An 18,286-nucleotide genomic window follows, 5' to 3' on the forward strand; every position below is an offset into this window, starting at 1 on the left:
ATACACACAGCCGCTCTATCACATGAGCACACTGCTCCGACGTGCTACGGTTAGGAGGAGAGTTACAACGTGTCGAAAGTTCTGTGAGGTGCTTTTTTGATATTTAATGGATCAGATTACATTTTTTATTTTTCTCCGATATCCGATCCAGTAATTTACGTCAGTATCGGACCGATACGATACGTAATATTGGATCAGTCCATCTCTAGTCATTACGTGTATGTTTTATTGTGAAGGTCTGCGTCTTATGTGAGTGTTTTCAGTTTGCCTCCCTGCTCTCGTCATGTTAATCACTCCCAGCTGTGTCCCCCACCTGTGTGTAATCTCCCTGTGTTTCTCTGAGTGTATTTAAGTCGTTTCTTCTGTCTTAGTAGTCACTGGTTCGTCTGTGTTGTTCTCCTCCATCTTCCTGCGTATCTCCCTCCGTTGTCTCTCCGTGTCTCCCTACATCTCTGCGTTTGGTTTTAGGTTTGTTTTGTTAGTTGTTCCAGTTTAAGTTTATTCTTGCCTCGCCGTTTCTGTTTGTTTTTCATCCTTCTTACTAAATAAAGTTCACTCTCATCACAAGCTGCATCTTCGGTCCTAATCTACAACTCCACACGTCTGCCACGTCGGACGTAACATAAGTAATTTAATGACACTTTGCAAAGCCATCCAGCAGCTGAATTGGACACGTTAACAGGTTGGTTGTGGACCAACTGTCTGTGTCTCCTTGACACTTCTGATCTAAAATGTGAAATGTCTGCACCCAACTTAATAATAAAAAACAATAACAAATAAACAAATTAAAAAAGCACTCATCTGTGAAAAAATACTTTAAATTTGAACTCGTATCATAAAACATCCAAAAACAAAATTGGTTTTTAGACCACTTGCTCTATGTTTTAATATGTAGGGACTCACAGTGTCTACAGGAAACCATTTTTATATTATCCATGGAAATTACAAAGGTCAAATTGTTTCCTGCATGTCTCCCATTGGTTACCCTTGAGCATGAATGTGAGGCTGAAAATGCTTTAAACAATTAATTTCAATCCTTACAGCCTACTCAACTTCCCATAACAAAATTTAAAGAGACTCTGTAGAGAAAATACAAAAAATGAAAACGGAAGAAAAGGAACAGATGTTCCTGCCATTTGCCAACCTCACAGGATGATAGTAAAAATAAATAAATAAAATGAAATAAGAGATGGATGGATAGACAGCACAGTCTTGTGCATGTACTTTTAGTTTGTAATTACAATGTGAAATATTTCACTGCCTTTCTCTCTAATGAGAACATTAAAAAACCTTTTCTTTTACAATGCTGGGAGCCAGCAAAGATCTTTTTAGCTGGAAGACTAATCATCTCTATGTGATTAGGAGCTGAAGGTTAATGTGGGCTCTCACAGATGGGAGACAGAGTGAGGTGGGAGTGAGGGAGATCAGACCAGACAACGTTCTAGAAAGGCACAGACTGGTGGTACTGCAGAGGCACAGGGGGGCTATAAGTGGTTAAGAGTCTGTGGATCAAGGGGAGGAGAGGCCTGAGCCTCATTACACATGTAAATGCAGCTTCCAGCATGGAGGCCCCACTTTAGAGCCTTGCTGTTTTAATTATTCCTTTGCTCTGCACACGATAATTGGCTCTAACTCAGCTCAGGGCCTGTTGGCTATGTAAGGTGAATATAACACCCTAATGACTTGGTCCATTTTTAATGGTGATCAGTGGAAAGACCTGGCCTTCTATTGGATTGGAAATAGCCACATCAGTGCCTTTGTCTTGATTTCCGCACAGACTCCCACTGTTTGATTGTTGGGTATTAATGTTTTATCGCAGGGCTTATATGTTTTCCATTTAGAAAATTAATTAATGAATGAATGGTTGAACTGACTGAAATTCTTTGAATTAAATTTTATTTAAACGATGCACTATTTGCCGTTTTAGCCCTGATTGGATTATAAGATGCTATTAAATCAAATATCAGAAACCACTTTCTTTCCCACAATGAAACAACTTTCAACAGACAGATCACGTCTTAATTAAAAAAGAAAAAAAGAAACACCTGAAAAAGGCATAAGTGAAGCATATCAGAATTAGGGGCAAACATTAAAGGTAGAATTAAAATTCTATCAAGGTTTTGTCATGAAGGAAAGACGTCTCTCTCATGAAGAGCCTGTTAAGTGACATTTTAAAGAAAAGACTTCTTGACAGGCAGAACAATATGACTGAATCAATCCAATCAAATACATTTCTGGGATAGATATCCAGTATCAAAATCTGTAATTATTTTATAATAATGTTTTAATTTATAGCAAATAAATAACTAAATAAATACTTTGGAAAGCAATTAACTTTCTGACACAGGACTCGTGGGGGAATTTGTGCCTTTGCCCTAGAGCTGAGTCTAAAGTTGCCTTTGGTGTTAAGTGTCAAACAGATCATAGCGTGGAGCTGTGCAAAAATATGGAAATAATCAGGAATTACAAGACAATAAATAGAATAAATAGGCTGGTTTGTAATCTAGGTACAAAAACATTTTAATGCACACACACACACACACACACACACACACACACACACACACACACACACACACACACACACACACACACACACACACACACACACACACAGAGAGAGCAGGAATGCATCTCACATAGACTTTGAGATGCATTCCTGCTAAGACCACGAGGGCTGTTCCACTTTCAAGTGCACGAGGGCAGTTTTTTTAAAACAATTTAATCACACTTTTGATAAGTCCAGTTTCTTCAGACTTTACCTCAGAGACTTACTCCCTGTTCTTCATATTGCCCACTGCACCACAGGGCTATCAGTAGAAAAGTGAAAGGAATAATACTAAGCAAAAACAATACTAAACAAAAAAATACAGAAGTCTCTACCAAACGATACATTACATGGAATCAGAGGAATGCAAAAACCTTGTTCATTTATCAAACATTTGTTTGAATATTTGTGTAATGTTTCCATTTTGGTGACCATATTTCATTCTAACTGCCGCTTCCAAAGACACTGTATACTCTTCATACATAATATTCAATATTGTGAATCATTACAATATATCCAAAATGGATGTTTCACATCCATGATCCTTTATGCTGCATGTGTCCCCTGACATCATTTATGATGTAAACTAACCAAAATATGAAATAGAAAAAGCTTCTAATTTACAAATATGCCAGGAAGCAAGCTGATATTTGTAACTAAGTAATTTAGTCTAAATCAAACAAAACCACAGAATTAAATATGCTGGTATCATAATCAAATCTTCATAGATTTTGAGCCAAACACTTCTTCTGCCTAAAAATACTTTGTCTTTGGTTACTTAGTGGAGTGAATGAGGACTAATAACTAAACACAACCCCCTCTAAAAGTAAAATTAATTAAAAACAGAAATCTCGTGTATTTTTGGGTGTAACAACGGACCTAATTTCTCATTCAGTATTGTGGTCATTCATGTCAAAAATGACTGTCAAAAGTGCCTTAAGTAGGTTGTGTGCTGTTTTGCAGTAATATTGATGTTTCAGATTAAAGAAACACAGATAATATTACATTGTGGCAATTTTGTTTCTATTCGGATGTTAATAAAATATGTGTGTGCTGTGGCACAGTGTTTTGGTACAGAGTTTTCAAAGGTCCTCACCTTTAACTTGTTATAGTGAAATCTACTTGACTGGCACTCTTTAGCTTCTTGCTCAACAAAGAGCAATAGTATTTTTTAAAGGATTTTTTTTACATCAAAAATACAAAGATTACATTTCTGAGATCACAGTCTAAATGAAATTATTTGAGTCTGTGTTTTATGAAGAAAACATACCTGACCTGGCTTGGCATCTTCACATATTGAGGCTTCATATGGTGTGGCCAGTTCAGGTGGATTGTCATTCACATCAAGTATCCGAATGCTCACTGATGTTTGGGATGCCATTGTGTGGTTATCTACAAAAGAATGATACAGAAAATAAAAGTTGTGTAAAGAGCTGTGGCAGAAATGTGCATTTGCATTTGCATAATATTATCTCACTATAACTATAGTGTTTGGGGGAAGCCGACAACTGGCAGTGAAACAACAGGTTCTTAGACTGCTCCGACTGTATGTGTCTTTTTTTCCACAGGCATTTTTCTTTTCTTTATTTACCACATGAAAGAGATGAGGTAAAGTTTTAGTTTAACCAGAATATTCATAACGGCCCGGGTTGCACACATGTAACTGAAACCTAAAATTCAGGCTTATGTGTAACTACAGGGAATTTGTGTTGTGCCAATATGCTACTAAACACATAGCAGTGTGTAGTATTTGGTGCTCCCTTCTGGATATTGACAGAGGACTGCAGCTGCTGCTAAAAATCCTGCCAATGTGCTGATTTTTCTATAAGAGAGTGGTGTTGATTTCCAAGAATCCATAGACAAAACACTTAATGCACCCTTGTTAGCCTTTAGCAGACAAGACAAAGACACATCTCCCAGTAGGAACCAGAAAGTAGTTTAGTAGCTATGTGCTGAAGGGTTTTGTTAACTTAAAATACATCCACTGCCTGAAAAAACACTTTTGTATGCCAGTGAGTGACATAAAAATGGCACCAAAGATGCTAGTTTTGTAGTTTCTCCTAGTTTCTCTAGGTACTCACTATCTGATAATGAAGTGAAAAGAGACACACCTCAGCAAATGAGAACTACATGCTTGTGACAAAATTGCAAATGTAGTACTATCATTTTCTTTCTTAAGCCAGTGTCAGCTAGATGCATCCAGATATATAACACCACAACACACTCTCAAGACATTTTTCTTAATGGGCAAAAATATAAATGTGGGAGTTGAGAAGATTATATAATTAGTACAATCAAAACCCACTTCAAATTAGCTTGACTTCTCCTTGAATCTTAATTCCCATTCTTAATCATATGATAATGTCTGATGGAGTTTCCATTTTCTCATAAAACACTGTTTGCAGTACAGAAGGGAGCCTTAGGCCTCCCGTGTGCATGTGTGTGTGTGTGTGTGTATGAGAGCTTAAGTTAGTGGAAAAAAGAAAGAAAATGAAAAGAAGAATGGTGTGTGTGTGTGTGTGTGTGTGTGTGTGTGTGTGTGTGTGTGTGTGTGTGCGCGTGTTGGGAGAATGGGTGGGGCGGGGGGTGCCCGGTTGCTGCAAGTGTTAGTCAGGATATGGTAGGTTAATTGTAGTGCACACTTGATGAATAAATCAGTATACACAGCTGTCACCACCTAGTTTATGCATCTGAGTGGCACCCTACAGAAAATGTAACAACATGCAGCTACTGACAATTACCCAGTGGTTGAATATACACATAAATCAGTTCCAAGTGTTCCACTGAATGAATTTAAATTGTTGTAATTATGTAAATCTGGAAGATAGTTAAGCACAATAGTGCGTAACAACCAAATTAACACAGTCAAGTGATCAAGATGAGAGCTATTTAATCTAATATTAGTGCTACTAACTATTTCTATACAGAAGTTAAACTCTGTGGGGTTTTTTTTGCTGCTCTTAATTTACTAAATCTAATTAATGTTGCACTTTCTATTAAAAAAACGGTAGTTTTAGTGCAACAAATGATAAATATTTTTGAAAACCAAAATGGACCTGGAAACTGGACTGTAGTCCTTGAAAAGATGCCTACCTTCCTTAACATCCACGGTTTTATAGACTGTCATTATCTTCTCTTTTTTTAGGATGTGGTTTCATTGCAAGACATTAAGTCCTCAACACTGGCATGTCTGTAAATGTGTGTGCTTAAAATAAAAACTCTCCACCACTCTGTGGGAATTGGTTGTCCCACCACAACTTCACACTTGTTTTTTTTTTTTGTTTTTTTTTGCCTCAAGGTTATTATAGGGATAAACTGACACTTGAGGTTAAACTATGGGTAAACTTAAAGCTGTGTTTTTTTCTTCATGTGTGTGAGCAACCACATGATGGAAAATTCCAGAGCTTACAAACACAATTATTGGGCCACACTCCAAGTAAAAGAAAAATGACAAGACAGATTTACTAAAGACAGCAAAGCAAACTAATGGTCATCAGACTATAGCAGATAAATTCTCCAGCTCTCTCTCACCACATAGTTCTGTCTAACAGTTGCACAGCAGCTAATGAGAATGCTGGTCTCAACTAATAGCATAATCCTCACATCAATGCAGGGTTTTAATTGACTGCTTTTTGCCAGAGCAGCAAGAGCATAAATGCAAAAAGAGCTCCACCAGTCCTTTTTCCTCTTCTAATTTCATCTTCACATTATTCTGTTGTCCCCGCTGTGCCAGAATGAAAACCAGCAATCACCAGATGTTACACATTTTACATTTCAATTCCCAGAACTGAAAAGAGATGAAATAATGTGAGAAAGCGCCTACCACCACAGACTCTCTTCATCGGGACAAAAAAATAAATAAAAAATAAAAAAACAAAAAAAGCGTATTCAGTGAGACAGGTTCATTCATGTGGACCAAGTGGTGCTGTTCTAAATCTGTCTACAGCTAGTGTAGAAGAATAAAAAAGGATCTCAACAGATTATTGGCATGCTCTGCATCTGTGCTGCACATACCAGCTGTCGAGAATCTTACAGAAAGACTGTCTCTAAGGTGCTGAATTATACTGACATAACTTCAGGGAAGACAGATACAGTATGTGAGTGCTTGCTTGTCTCCTCACACATGTGGATGGCTGCATGTGTGTAGGTGTGTGTCAGGACTGTTACAATGCTCGGGACCAAATGGTTTATTGTCTATGCTGGAGGAGACAGTTTGGTTTAAAATGTCACTTTTGTCAGGAGAGATAAATAAGGATACAAATGTACTCGGGAGCGTGTGCTTTTCGTCTCATTTCTGAGCCGGAGGCCTGTCCATACTGCCTGCAAAGATTTGCAGTATTACAGTTTTTTTCTTTTCTCTTGTTGCATAGCTCCAATTTTACACTGACAACCCAGGCTATCAGAAATCTCTTCAGTATATCTTTTTTTTTTTTTTTTTTTTTTTTGGCCTGTCCCGTTTGGCTCTTTTGCCATCAGAATTGTTGTCTAAAGGCAAAGAAAGATGCCCAACGGATTTACTTTACCAAATTGACCATCCCAGCCTTGCCGTAATGGTCCATTTGATTCACCTTTTATTGTTTATTTTATTTTCACTTACTGAATATGGGACAGACTTGACTGGGGGAAAGAAGGGGAGAAAGAAAGAGGGAAAGAGAAACAGCTGAGAAGAGGGACGGGGGAGAAGGGCAAAAACCAAAAACCAACAGAATGAGCAGAAAAAGAAAAAAAAGAAGAAAAAAAAGAAAAAAAATGCATATATCAATCACCTGGGTAATAGAGTAATAGAATAAACAACATCACAATGATATATGGGAATATGACAGTAAATACTAAATATTAAACATTATTGTGCAGCACATAAGATCAACAGAACACAGTGTGCTTTGAGGTAGGAGCCAAAAAGGGTGTAGTTTGTGGGTGTGATCACCCGTGTGTACACCTGTGAGCATGGACGCGTTTGTTTTCTGTTTTTTAAAAGGTTCCTTCATGTAATGATCTGCTAGAGGGTGTGGGGGAGCCACAGCCCCGTCCTCCAGGGCATGAAGCAGGTATGGAGGAGATCAAAACTCCAGACATCCAGAGGCCCCCAGAACACAAGAGACCAAGGAAGACCAACAGAGGGGCAGCTGCGCCACTGTCCCAGAAAGAGCTGAGGAGAGTCCCAGATGAGGGCTCACTCAGCAGCCGCGGAGCAGAAGCCAGGGGGAGTTGCAGTGACGCGCCCGTGAGCTCCGCCGGCAGCCAGCCGTGCCTGAGTGACCGAGCCCCAGGCCGAGAGGCCGGGGGCACCCCACCTCCGAAGTGGCCCGAGCAAGCCCCAGGCTCCAGGCCCCGATAAGCGGCCGCCAAGGAGTGAGCCGGTGTGTACCTGGACGCCCATCCCCGGACACAAAGAACCACCAACGCACCGATGTCTGAGGGAGTCCGCCACTGGCAGGGGAAGTGGTGGTAGGTGGAGATAGGCCTCCATACCTTGGAGGGCCTAAGATGTCCCCAGAGAGGTGGCACCTGACACCCAACCTGACATATAGACACAGAAATACAGGCACACACAGATACAAACATCCATTCCCACCCTCATGCTCTCATATACACTTACTCCACACTCAACCAACGTGGAGACAGACATAAAGAGACGCTGTACACACGATCACACTCCCCAAGCGTACTCTAAGCCCCGGGTCTAGGTACCCTTGCCCCTGGAGGGGGGGAACTGCACCCAGACCCAGGTGGTGTTACCCTTTTCCCTGCGGTGGGGGGAGGCAGACCGCCCCGACTCCGCAGCAGCAGGGAGGCCCCACACTCCAGACCGCAGTCGGACGGCCAACTCCTCCTCCTAGCCCCCCCCGCTCCAGCAGGTCGCAGAGAATGGGGGTGAGAGAAGACTCCAAACCTCCCTCCACCATTGTAGTGTTGATGCATGTGTGTTCTAAGGTGCATTTAAAACCCAGGAGGGCATGGAGCTACCTGCCAGAGAGCAGCAGGTAAGCGCATGGTCCCTCCTGCTGGCCCTCAATGTCTACGTGTATTTAACATTGAGAGGTGGGCAACGACGCCAGGGGTGGGGTGTACACCCTGATGGTACTTTGGATTCCGTGTATCGTGCCCACCCCCAAGATCCTATATGTATGTGTAATGAGAGTGTGAGTAATGTGAATGTCTAAGTTGTGGGATAAAATTGAGGCAGAGGCAGCCAGAAGGGGACAGGGGGGGGGGGGAGGGGTGGCCTCCTCTGCACCCTGGTGACATACCCCTACTCCAAGGTCCTGCATGTGTGGGTGGTTGTGGTGGAGCGGGAAGAGGGAGGCAGCTGGAGATGGGGAGGGAAGGAAGGGAGGGGCAAGTGACCCCTCCCCGGGGCCAGCTCCCCCGCTGACCCCAGTAGGCACCCCCATACTCCGCGACCCGCCAGGGAAAGGGGGCCCAGGCCCATCCAGACCGGGGCCCAGTGCAGCAGCGGCCCCCGGCCCCACAGAGCCCGGGACAGTCCACCCAACCCCACCACAGAGAAAACTGCACCCACCCCACCATCCACTCTTCTTCCAGACTACATAAGACAATAAACACCCAGGCTGAGATCTTCCTCCACCTCTCCTGTATCTCCCCCTCCTGTAGAGAGAGCCCCTGAGGAGAGGAAAGCTCCTGCAAGATGTGACAATCTTCCCCACCAGTTGAAGAGCCCCCCAGGTGGCTCGATGCACCGGCGGCACCCTGCTCCAGGGCTGGGCCCCCATGCACCCACCCGCCCACAACCCCGGCAACACACCAACCAGGACCCAAGCCCCCGAGGCCCGGTCCGGGTCCCAGCCCAGAGACGGAGCGCCCCCAGAACCTCACGCCCATCCCGGACCCACCCAGGGGCAGCCAGGCTACCAGGTCAGTAACCCACGTCCGTCAGCACAGACCCCCGTCAGCACAGACCCTCTTCAGTATATCTTGATTTTGTGTGACTGAGAATTGCTAGTTATGAACAATCGCTTTTAAGCACAAAAATTGAATGGGTCCTGAACATTGTCAATTACTTAAAACTTGTTACATTTTATCGGGGATGCTTATTAACCTTTTAGATCTTTTCAAGTAGAACATTTTAAGAAGTCTCAAAGATGTGCTGGTTTTATATGCTTCTCCATTATTGTCCCGAAAGAACTGAAGAGGGTAAAAAATACAGGGAAAGTCTGTGGGAAAAAGTTTTTTGTCTTGATCTGTAAACACTTTCCCGTTGAGCTTATGGGCTCCTGTCTATCTTTTAATAGAAGATTACCTGTTATATTAAAGTCCACGCTCATTGGCTAATGACACGTCAAATCACAAGTCACTAGCCAATGAGTTTTTGAATTCACAGTCAGACCTGCTTCCTCATCATGCCCATTTTTTGCAACCATGATAACAATGGCACAACAGTTCTTCTCAAGGTTTCAAAGCAGGACATTAGAAACCAGTGGATGACATCACAGTAGCTAAGTCCATCTTCCATGAGGTGGTGAGCTGTACCAAGCTTAGCACAATCCAAAACATCAGAACATGCTTATTCGTGAATATTTAAAGCATCCTATTTACAGTTATTTTCCTTATGGAATACTGTTGCAGTGTAATAATGTGATTACATTTATTGTCAGTGCTGAAAGGTGTGAACACTTTACATAGAAAGTTGACAATCCTTTCATACTTTGCTCTTTAGATTCATCTTACCTTCGCATTTTCTAACTTTGACTAAAAAGAGATACTGATCTCTCTTCAGCATCTTCCAACAAACGTGTGATTCATTTGGATTTGCAGAGAATAATGTTCTAACACCATAAAAAAATCAAAGAGTGTGTGTTTTGTTTGCCAGACAGCAAGTGAGAAAAGTTATGCTGTAGAAAATGTTTCTTCTCTGTAACGGTGCAAGAGATAAAGACTTTCAGTTACTTCAGTATCTTTTTGCCCTCAGGGTGATGTTCTTTTTTCCCACCTACCTGTCTGGGGAAAAAAGCAGTTTTGCAAGGTGATATCATACTTGCTATCAGTTCTCGAAAATTATATGTCACTCTAACTTAACCTGATACGTTTCTGCGGAGAAGATTGTCAGGAAGTACGAGTACTGTGGCTAGTGACAGTACATTAAATGTTGTTCCTGTACTCGGGAGGTTCTGCGTTTTCTGGAGGGGAGACAAGCAGTGCATAGATGAGAGGCTTTTTTTGCCAGTGATAGTGTCTGCAGGAGATGTTGCACCTTTTAATTGGGTGATTTCAAAGACATACTATGTGTGCATGTTTGTATTTGAAACTAAAACATCTTTACTCAGGCACATATGGAGTAATTGACATTTAGGTGTTTTTCAGTTTTGCAACAGAGGTTAATCCTGGGGCATTTACGCCAAGCATTGTCAGGAAGCAGTTGTCACTTGTCCGATACTGATACATGGGCAGTACAACAGTTCAAAGGTCAGTAATGAACTGGGATAATTAAGGGTTGTGCCACAAAATTTCCAGTTTTAACAATGTCCTCAGACACACTGACCTTGTGGCTGTCTAGCTTTAATGAGCAGAAGGGCCGAAATAAAAAAGCGAACAAAATCATTATGGAGAAAATGAAGTCCCTTCTTAAAATACTTTAGCTCATAGCTTCACAAGTATATGCCTCTCTCCCCCCCCGCTCTATTTCCATCTCTCTTGTGGCCTTTCTGTGTCTACTTATTCTATCTCTTTCTGTCTGCTTTCTGTATGTGTACAGCTCTCAGGACTCCATGAACGGGTGATAAAGAGACATAGTGGATGGGAATTTTGATGGCATTGACCACTGACTCTGTCTGTGTGGATGTTTCCACCAATGGCAATGAGAGAGGCTTTATCTTTCAAGTGCAGGCATGTGTTTATGTCTGATATTGAAAGGTGTACGGTTGCTTTAAATGTTCAATTAACATTAAAACGTGTTTATGAGATAATGCCAAGCACAAAGAGGCAGACCACAAAAGGCTCCAAATTGCTCTGGGAGGACTCAGAAAGGCTAATTTTGTCTTAATGTTTGTGGTGGAAGAGACTGCTTACTATTCAGATTGGGCAGTATTGATTATTGGGGTAATCACAGTCTAGGGCAGACCTTCCCAAAGTGTGGGGCCCGCCCCCCCCCCCCCCCCCCCGGGGGCGTAGCCATTGCAGAGGGGGCGCAGTATGAAAAGGGGGAACAAAACACTTGGCCACTGCTAGCACGGGGCGCCCACAGAAACGCAAAGCAGGAGGTGAAGCATAGCTGAATATGTTTCCAAACCAACTTCATTCTAAGCCAAAGACTAGAAAATATGGTGAAGCATATCTGCCCTTTGGTTTCACCTGCACAAGTGCCGAGGTAGGTCTCCCCTGCAGAATTGGTTTTCCCTGTGTCGGGAGCGCGCTGGGCTCTTCAAATCACGGACTAACAGTGTCCCACAGTTTTGCACAGAGGGGCATTTTTTGAAAAATGCATTGATAGCAATGTTGAATATTATTACACGTGAAAAAAAAAACAACTACAGTAAAATAATTACACCGTGATGCCTCTGCCTTTCTAAATGGAGGGACAGTAACTGCGTGTGTATATGTAAGCATGTAAAACCTGAGGATAGTAAGATTAACAGTAATAGTATATATGCATTCGTCTCTATCTGCCATTCTGCATTTCATGTCATGTAAACGTGGCGCACAGCGTGACGTGAAAAAAGGCACATACCTTTGACGTTGCGTGAGGAACTCTGTATTCCTCGTCCACACGTAAACTGAAAAAAAATGAGTTTTAAAAAATCTCCGGTTTCGGTGATAGGAAACACCGTTTACGTGTGGACGAAACAGCTGCGTTTTCAAAAATACCCGTGTAGGTGTGGACGTAGCCTGAAAGAGTTAGTAGTTTATTTTATTACTACCTGTCATTTATTGCAGATTACTTGAATTTGCTTAATTGTTTACTAAGTGTTTGAGGTGTGAAAGAAACCGCAATGGAGCAAAATATCGGTGTGTGTGGATGGAGGATGTGTGCGTGCATGTGTGCGAGAAGGGGGGGGGACATTTTTCTTGTAAAACAAAGGGGGGCCGAGCAAAAAAAGATTGGGAACCACTGGTCTAGGGGAATATGATTGAGGAACAAATATGAAGACATTTTAAATTCAGCTTTGTTTGTGGTATTATTTTTTTTCCGCTTCTATGTGTAGTGCTGGATACCAGTTAGATGCAGAATGCAATCTCCCCTGCTTTCACTGCAACCCTCAAATCACTTCATCTGTAAAAGATTGAAAAAGTGAGGAACACCAGGCTTTCTCCTTTTTCAAGTTTGCTCCTAATGGTATAGTAATAACTTCCCCAGCTTCCTCAAGTTATTACATTCTTCATTTTCTTTGCTGTGACAAAAGAACCCAATGAGATGAAAAAAATGTAAGCTCTTCATTCATTTTCAGCAATGTATTCATCAACTCATCGACAAGCAAGAAAGCGATGACTATATTTTTCTCCTGGAAGAAAAACGAGAGTAGTGCATAGCTGCCTTTGATCTGCGACCAACAGTTTTTCTTGTTATGGTCAATGAAAATAAACGATATATTCTGTCACTGTGTTCAAATGTAAAAAAGTAGAAGAAAGTGTGTGTCAAAACAGTGAAGTCTAGAAAGAAACGATTGAAAATAGTATTACTCTCAAAGAGAAAGTCTTTAAAGCTTATGAGATCTATCGCAAATTGTAAAATCTGTACAAATAAACCAAATCTTAAAAAGATGCCATAAAAGTTCTGCTCATATTACTGCTGTTTCTAGGTTAAACCTCGAGTTATACTCATATTAAAAGACATAAAAGCCATTCAGTCATATACCAAAGAAATAGTAATGATGACATTGGTTTGAGGTTGTCTGTCACCCCTTATAACCCCTGCTGGGAGTCAGCAAATGCTAGAAAGCCAATTTAACTTGTACAATCATTGGCAGGCACTGGGTGTAAACAAAGCTAGCCAATCATTTTGCTTTTTTGTTTTAAAAATTCGGCTGCAAATTGCTCAAACACATGTACATTTTGTTAATTTTAGTTGAAATGTCAGGCAAATTACATCTTGTCTCTTTAAACAGTACAATCCAGTTTAAGGACACAACTTTTTCTTTCTTTGTTTTTTGGTAACTCGTTTGTAATCTGACTTCAACATTAGCTGATACTTTTCTAAAACTGAATTTTTGCTTCATTAGAACGCACACAGTTGCTTTCACAAGTAACTTTGAAATATTCAAACATTAGGTCTTCTAATGTCACACTTTAGGATAAACAAGTCAAAATAAATCAGTAAAATAACTCATTTTGTTTCCAATTGAAACTATAGTGTTCTAATAAACGGTCAGAAAAGTTGGCAAATTAGAATATTTAATGATAAATAATATTACACTAGTATTAGGTTGTACAGAGTGTTAAACTCAGAGTTTGAAATGGCTAGCAATGTACCTGCTTCTACAGCCTTCACAGTGATATTGTGCCAGCCTGCAGTCTCTCTGTCCAAAATCTTTCCCAGCGTGATGGCACCAGTGTCAGGATCAATATGAAAGATCATCTCCTGGTCTGTAGTCCGATCGATGGAGAACCTATTACAACAAACAATAAAATTAGGATGTAAATGTTAAAGTCAATACAAATATGGATGAATAATTACAATGAATGATTTATTTATTCATTTCATTTTTTAAGTAACTTAATTATGTTGTGTCTTTAAGATTGTCTTAAAGGCTAAAAAAAGACACCTGTAGATAACATTTTGCAGTAGTTATACATGGTTATGACAAGCGTTGAAACATTTTTTGAAAGCATTTACAGGAGACTTGCCACAAGCTCTGTGACCCTAATAGAGCTATGCCCCTTCACTATATTTCCTTATATACTGACTCGTTCTTTTCTTATGCAGAGAAAAAAAAATGCATTAAATTTTCATTGTGCACTCTAGAAAAAAACACAAATTCATCTTTCCTTCTTTGGGGTATGCGCTGCTCTCAAAAGACTGGTGAGTCAACAAAAATCTGCTGAAATATTTTGTTATTCTTAATTATTTTCTGCACACACACACCATTCTTAATCAAGTCTACATAAACCACCTCATGATAGCCTATTTGTCAAGGAAACCAGCCAGCAATACCTAGTAACATGGTTACATGTTACAGAAAGCATAGAAATTCATAGCAGGTTTTGATTTTACATGTTTTAGAAAAACAAACAAACAAACAAACAATGATAAATATTAGCATGTTCTGTTTATATTTCACTCATGCCATGTAATGTCATTAAAAAAACTAATTGTGATCATTCAGTCTTAGAGCATTAACATATTTTTACTGTTTAAAAAGCTAAGTTTTTAAAATACTGTGCTAACATGATATACTATTGCACAAATAAACATAATACCTACAATATAGGTTCTGTATATATAGGTGTCATCATGTGCATAGCTCTGTTAAATCTTAGTGTAACATCCCATTTAGGGCACATATTTGGCTGTATTAGATTTACAACGGAGAGTCTCCCAGTGCAGTCTCTCCCACCATGACAATCAAACCTCCTTTGTTTGGAACACAATGCAACTGCAATTTACAACAATCCAATCACTCCTGCTTCCCACACAGTTTTGAATAGTATTGGCCGTTATTACTTAATGTTGTAATTTGTCACTGTGTCACAAATTTTAGGTGCTTGTCACACTTCTAAGTAGTTTCACACAAAACCACAGTAGGGCTGTTCGATATAACGATATATATCGGATGACGATATAAAAACGTCTATCGTTTCATTTTATCATTTCATGGTGGCGCAAAATAAACTGTTTACGGCAATATTTTTTCATCGTTTTGATGGTCACTGTAGTGGCTATATTAATTTCTTAAAGTTCTCTCTTTCTCTTATATTTAATATAACCACACTATGGACGGACAAGCACCTGTTTTTATGCGTTGTGGTTAGCAACAACGACGGTAACACCATCGCGTGTCCACTTGTATATGTTCCACGTAAACCTTTCACAATAAAGCTCAAGATCCTGTTGAGACTTTTCAAAATAAAATGAATCATCTGAAAGAGCAGATTATTTACGGATGAGAAGTAAAAAAGAGCCGCCAGGTGCTAAAAAGTAAACCTTAGACTCATTTTTGTGATTTATATCGTTATCGGGAGGATATAATTCTTATATCGGGATATGAGATTTTGGTCATATCGCACAGCCCTAAACTACAGTGTGAATTTTATGGATATGGTTTGTATACAGATATATGTTGTAGAATATATGCATGCATATAGTGCAGTGAAAGCATAAAGTACTATAAATTCCTTTTAAATTATACATAAGCACATGAACATATCTGCTGTCCACTGCCAGCTGCCACTTGTTTTCACCAAGTCAACATAAATGTCTGTTCTACAAAAGCTTTCTTGCCAATCAGTTCCACAGAGCGTGCATTTGATCATTTCCTCTGTATAATTATACAGTTGATAGATAACTATCAATATATAGTTGATAGAGGATATGCTATCAGAGATCATGAGCTTGGTAACTCTATTCAGTAGGTAATTCCTCGCTAACATCTCCCATCCCCCTTTGTCTCAATAACTTACTCGCTTAGTGAAGACACATGCATAAACACAAAGCCTACTTTTATGTTCATAGACACACATATAATTCTGACTGCCGGCTGCCAAGACATTGGTGAATGACAGCGCTGCCATTGTGTTTTACTTTATTACACCTAGAACTCTGAGCCTCATGCATTTTTAATCAAGGTAATTTGCACAGGCCCTGTGTGTGTCGCCGTATACTCTGCCAGTGAGACTATCTTAGACCTTATCTACATTCCCTTCTCACATTGCAATTGCTCCTCCGAGGATATATAAACCAAAGACCTTCAAACACAAGATTACTAGATTATATTGTTTTATCACACATGTTGATCTGAGAGAAAAATGTTCTGTACACTGTCATCAATTGTTAACGTAACAATGCTGTTTGGATTTTCATCTTCAAGAGAAATTATTAAGGAAATTGTCTTTAAGCCCACCAGCTACATGTGTATCACCTAGTGAACTACAGTTCTTTAAAAGTCATTTTTTCTTTGAATAAATTTTTCAACTTCAAAAGTGTCTTCAGTGGTAAAAACGGTTGATGCAGAATGCTGTGATTAAGTGTGTTTTAGGTCTACAATAATATAGCACTACCTTTATTGATCTTGCCATACCTGACAGGTTTATTCTTCACATCTGGATCCCTTGCAGTAACAATTCCAACTAGGGCTCCTACTTTGGCGTCCTCCTGGACTTCCATGATAGTGCCATCGGCTGGGTAAAAGATGGGTGGCTCATCTGTGTCCGACACGCTCACCAGGACAATGGTCTGGTCACGGAAAGAGCCCAGGTCCACAAAACGAGGGTCCACATGCTTATTAACCGCCTCCACAACAACATTGTGTGTCCGTTTGTTCTCAAAGTCCAGCGGCTAGCATAAAAAGGAGAAATACAAAGAAAGATTACAAAAGTACAGGTTTGTACAGACTGTTGATGTGCACAGATCCAGTGCTGTTTGAGAATATATCTTTGAAAAGGCTTAGTGAATTCCAGAGCAGTAATATAGCCATAGCACAGGCTAACTGTTAAGTTATATTGTCACTTCATATTAACATATTACATTATCATGTTATTGAGATTCCAGCGAACCAAAGCATTGTTGCTAGCTGGATGTCTTCTTGTTGAGTTTACCATTATGCACACGTTACAAAAGGATTCTTTCATTTATGAGAAACACTTTTATTATTTATTTCAAAGGAAAAAATAAATGTAGCAAATGTGGGAAATATACTCACTTTTTCCTTGACATAAAAGCATTTTCTTTAATTTTTTAATAGGACTGTATTTAAAAGTCTGTTTGTATGAACAATTGTATCACAAAAAATGTATTCTTAGCATTTAAATCTACCTTCTTGATGGAGACAACAGCTTCCTGTGTCTCCATATCTGTAGTGACTTTGAAGAGCTCCCCTCCATCTGTGATCAGATAGCTCATGTCTGTGTTCTCTCCCATGTCTGCATCTGTGGCAATGACGCGTCCAACTGGTGTCCCGACAGCAGCCCCCTCTGACACGGAAAACTGGTACATTTCTGGTAAATAAAGTATGTGGCCCAAGGGTAGAAAATATAGAGGCAGTTAAACCAAGATCCAGATTTTTGGTGTACAAAACAACACAAAAGAAAGATGAGATCCAAAAGTAACACAGAAATGAGAAAAACACTAGTGGAGGAAAGATAGGGAAAGATAGATGGATAGCCATAGGTAGAAAAGGGCTGAGGGAAGAAAATCGCTGAAGAGATGGATAGGAAATAGACAGAGAAAAGTGGGAAGAGGAAGTAGATGAGATATCATTAAAGATAAAGTAAAGCACTGTTAAAGAAGGGAAGAAATGGCAAACAGGGGTTAGAGTGCCAATGAAAAGTTATAAAGGAAAGGACTGAAAAAGGTAGACTTCATGCAGTTATTAGTGAGCATTCACATACATTAACATTATTATTCTCACATTTGCTATGAAAGCATAGCGCTATATTAACAGTTCCACTAGCCCTAGCCCTCTACCTATTAGAATTAACCCTAGTGTTACATCATATCATTTGACCAATATCATATAATCTGCAATTTAAACCATCTTTAACTAAGAATAAAAACTTGTCGCCATACTCACATTGTCAGCTGTGACTCTAAAGACTAGACCAAAATGAATGAGATCTATCACAGATTAT

The 18,286-nt window shown here is 40.1% G+C and overlaps 1 protein-coding gene across 1 annotated transcript in view; it reads right to left on the reverse strand.

Annotated features, from left to right (window-relative positions):
* LOC146670505 (cadherin-22-like) overlaps positions 1 to 18,286 on the reverse strand; it is a 44,486-nt gene that overhangs the window by 25,155 nt on the left and 1,045 nt on the right. Inside the window, exons 2-5 of the mRNA XM_085407461.1 lie at positions 17,472 to 17,653; positions 16,738 to 16,994; positions 13,973 to 14,109; positions 3,819 to 3,940 (exon numbers count right to left, since the gene is read on the reverse strand). Coding sequence (XP_085263587.1) covers positions 3,819 to 3,940; positions 13,973 to 14,109; positions 16,738 to 16,994; positions 17,472 to 17,653 — 698 coding nt within the window. The remainder of the gene's footprint in view (positions 1 to 3,818; positions 3,941 to 13,972; positions 14,110 to 16,737; positions 16,995 to 17,471; positions 17,654 to 18,286) is intronic.

Source organism: Rhamphochromis longiceps, linkage group LG5, assembly GCF_057381845.1.
Source record: "Rhamphochromis longiceps isolate RC_006_pf linkage group LG5, R_longiceps_female_GT1.1, whole genome shotgun sequence".
NCBI classification, from domain to species: domain Eukaryota; kingdom Metazoa; phylum Chordata; class Actinopteri; order Cichliformes; family Cichlidae; genus Rhamphochromis; species Rhamphochromis longiceps.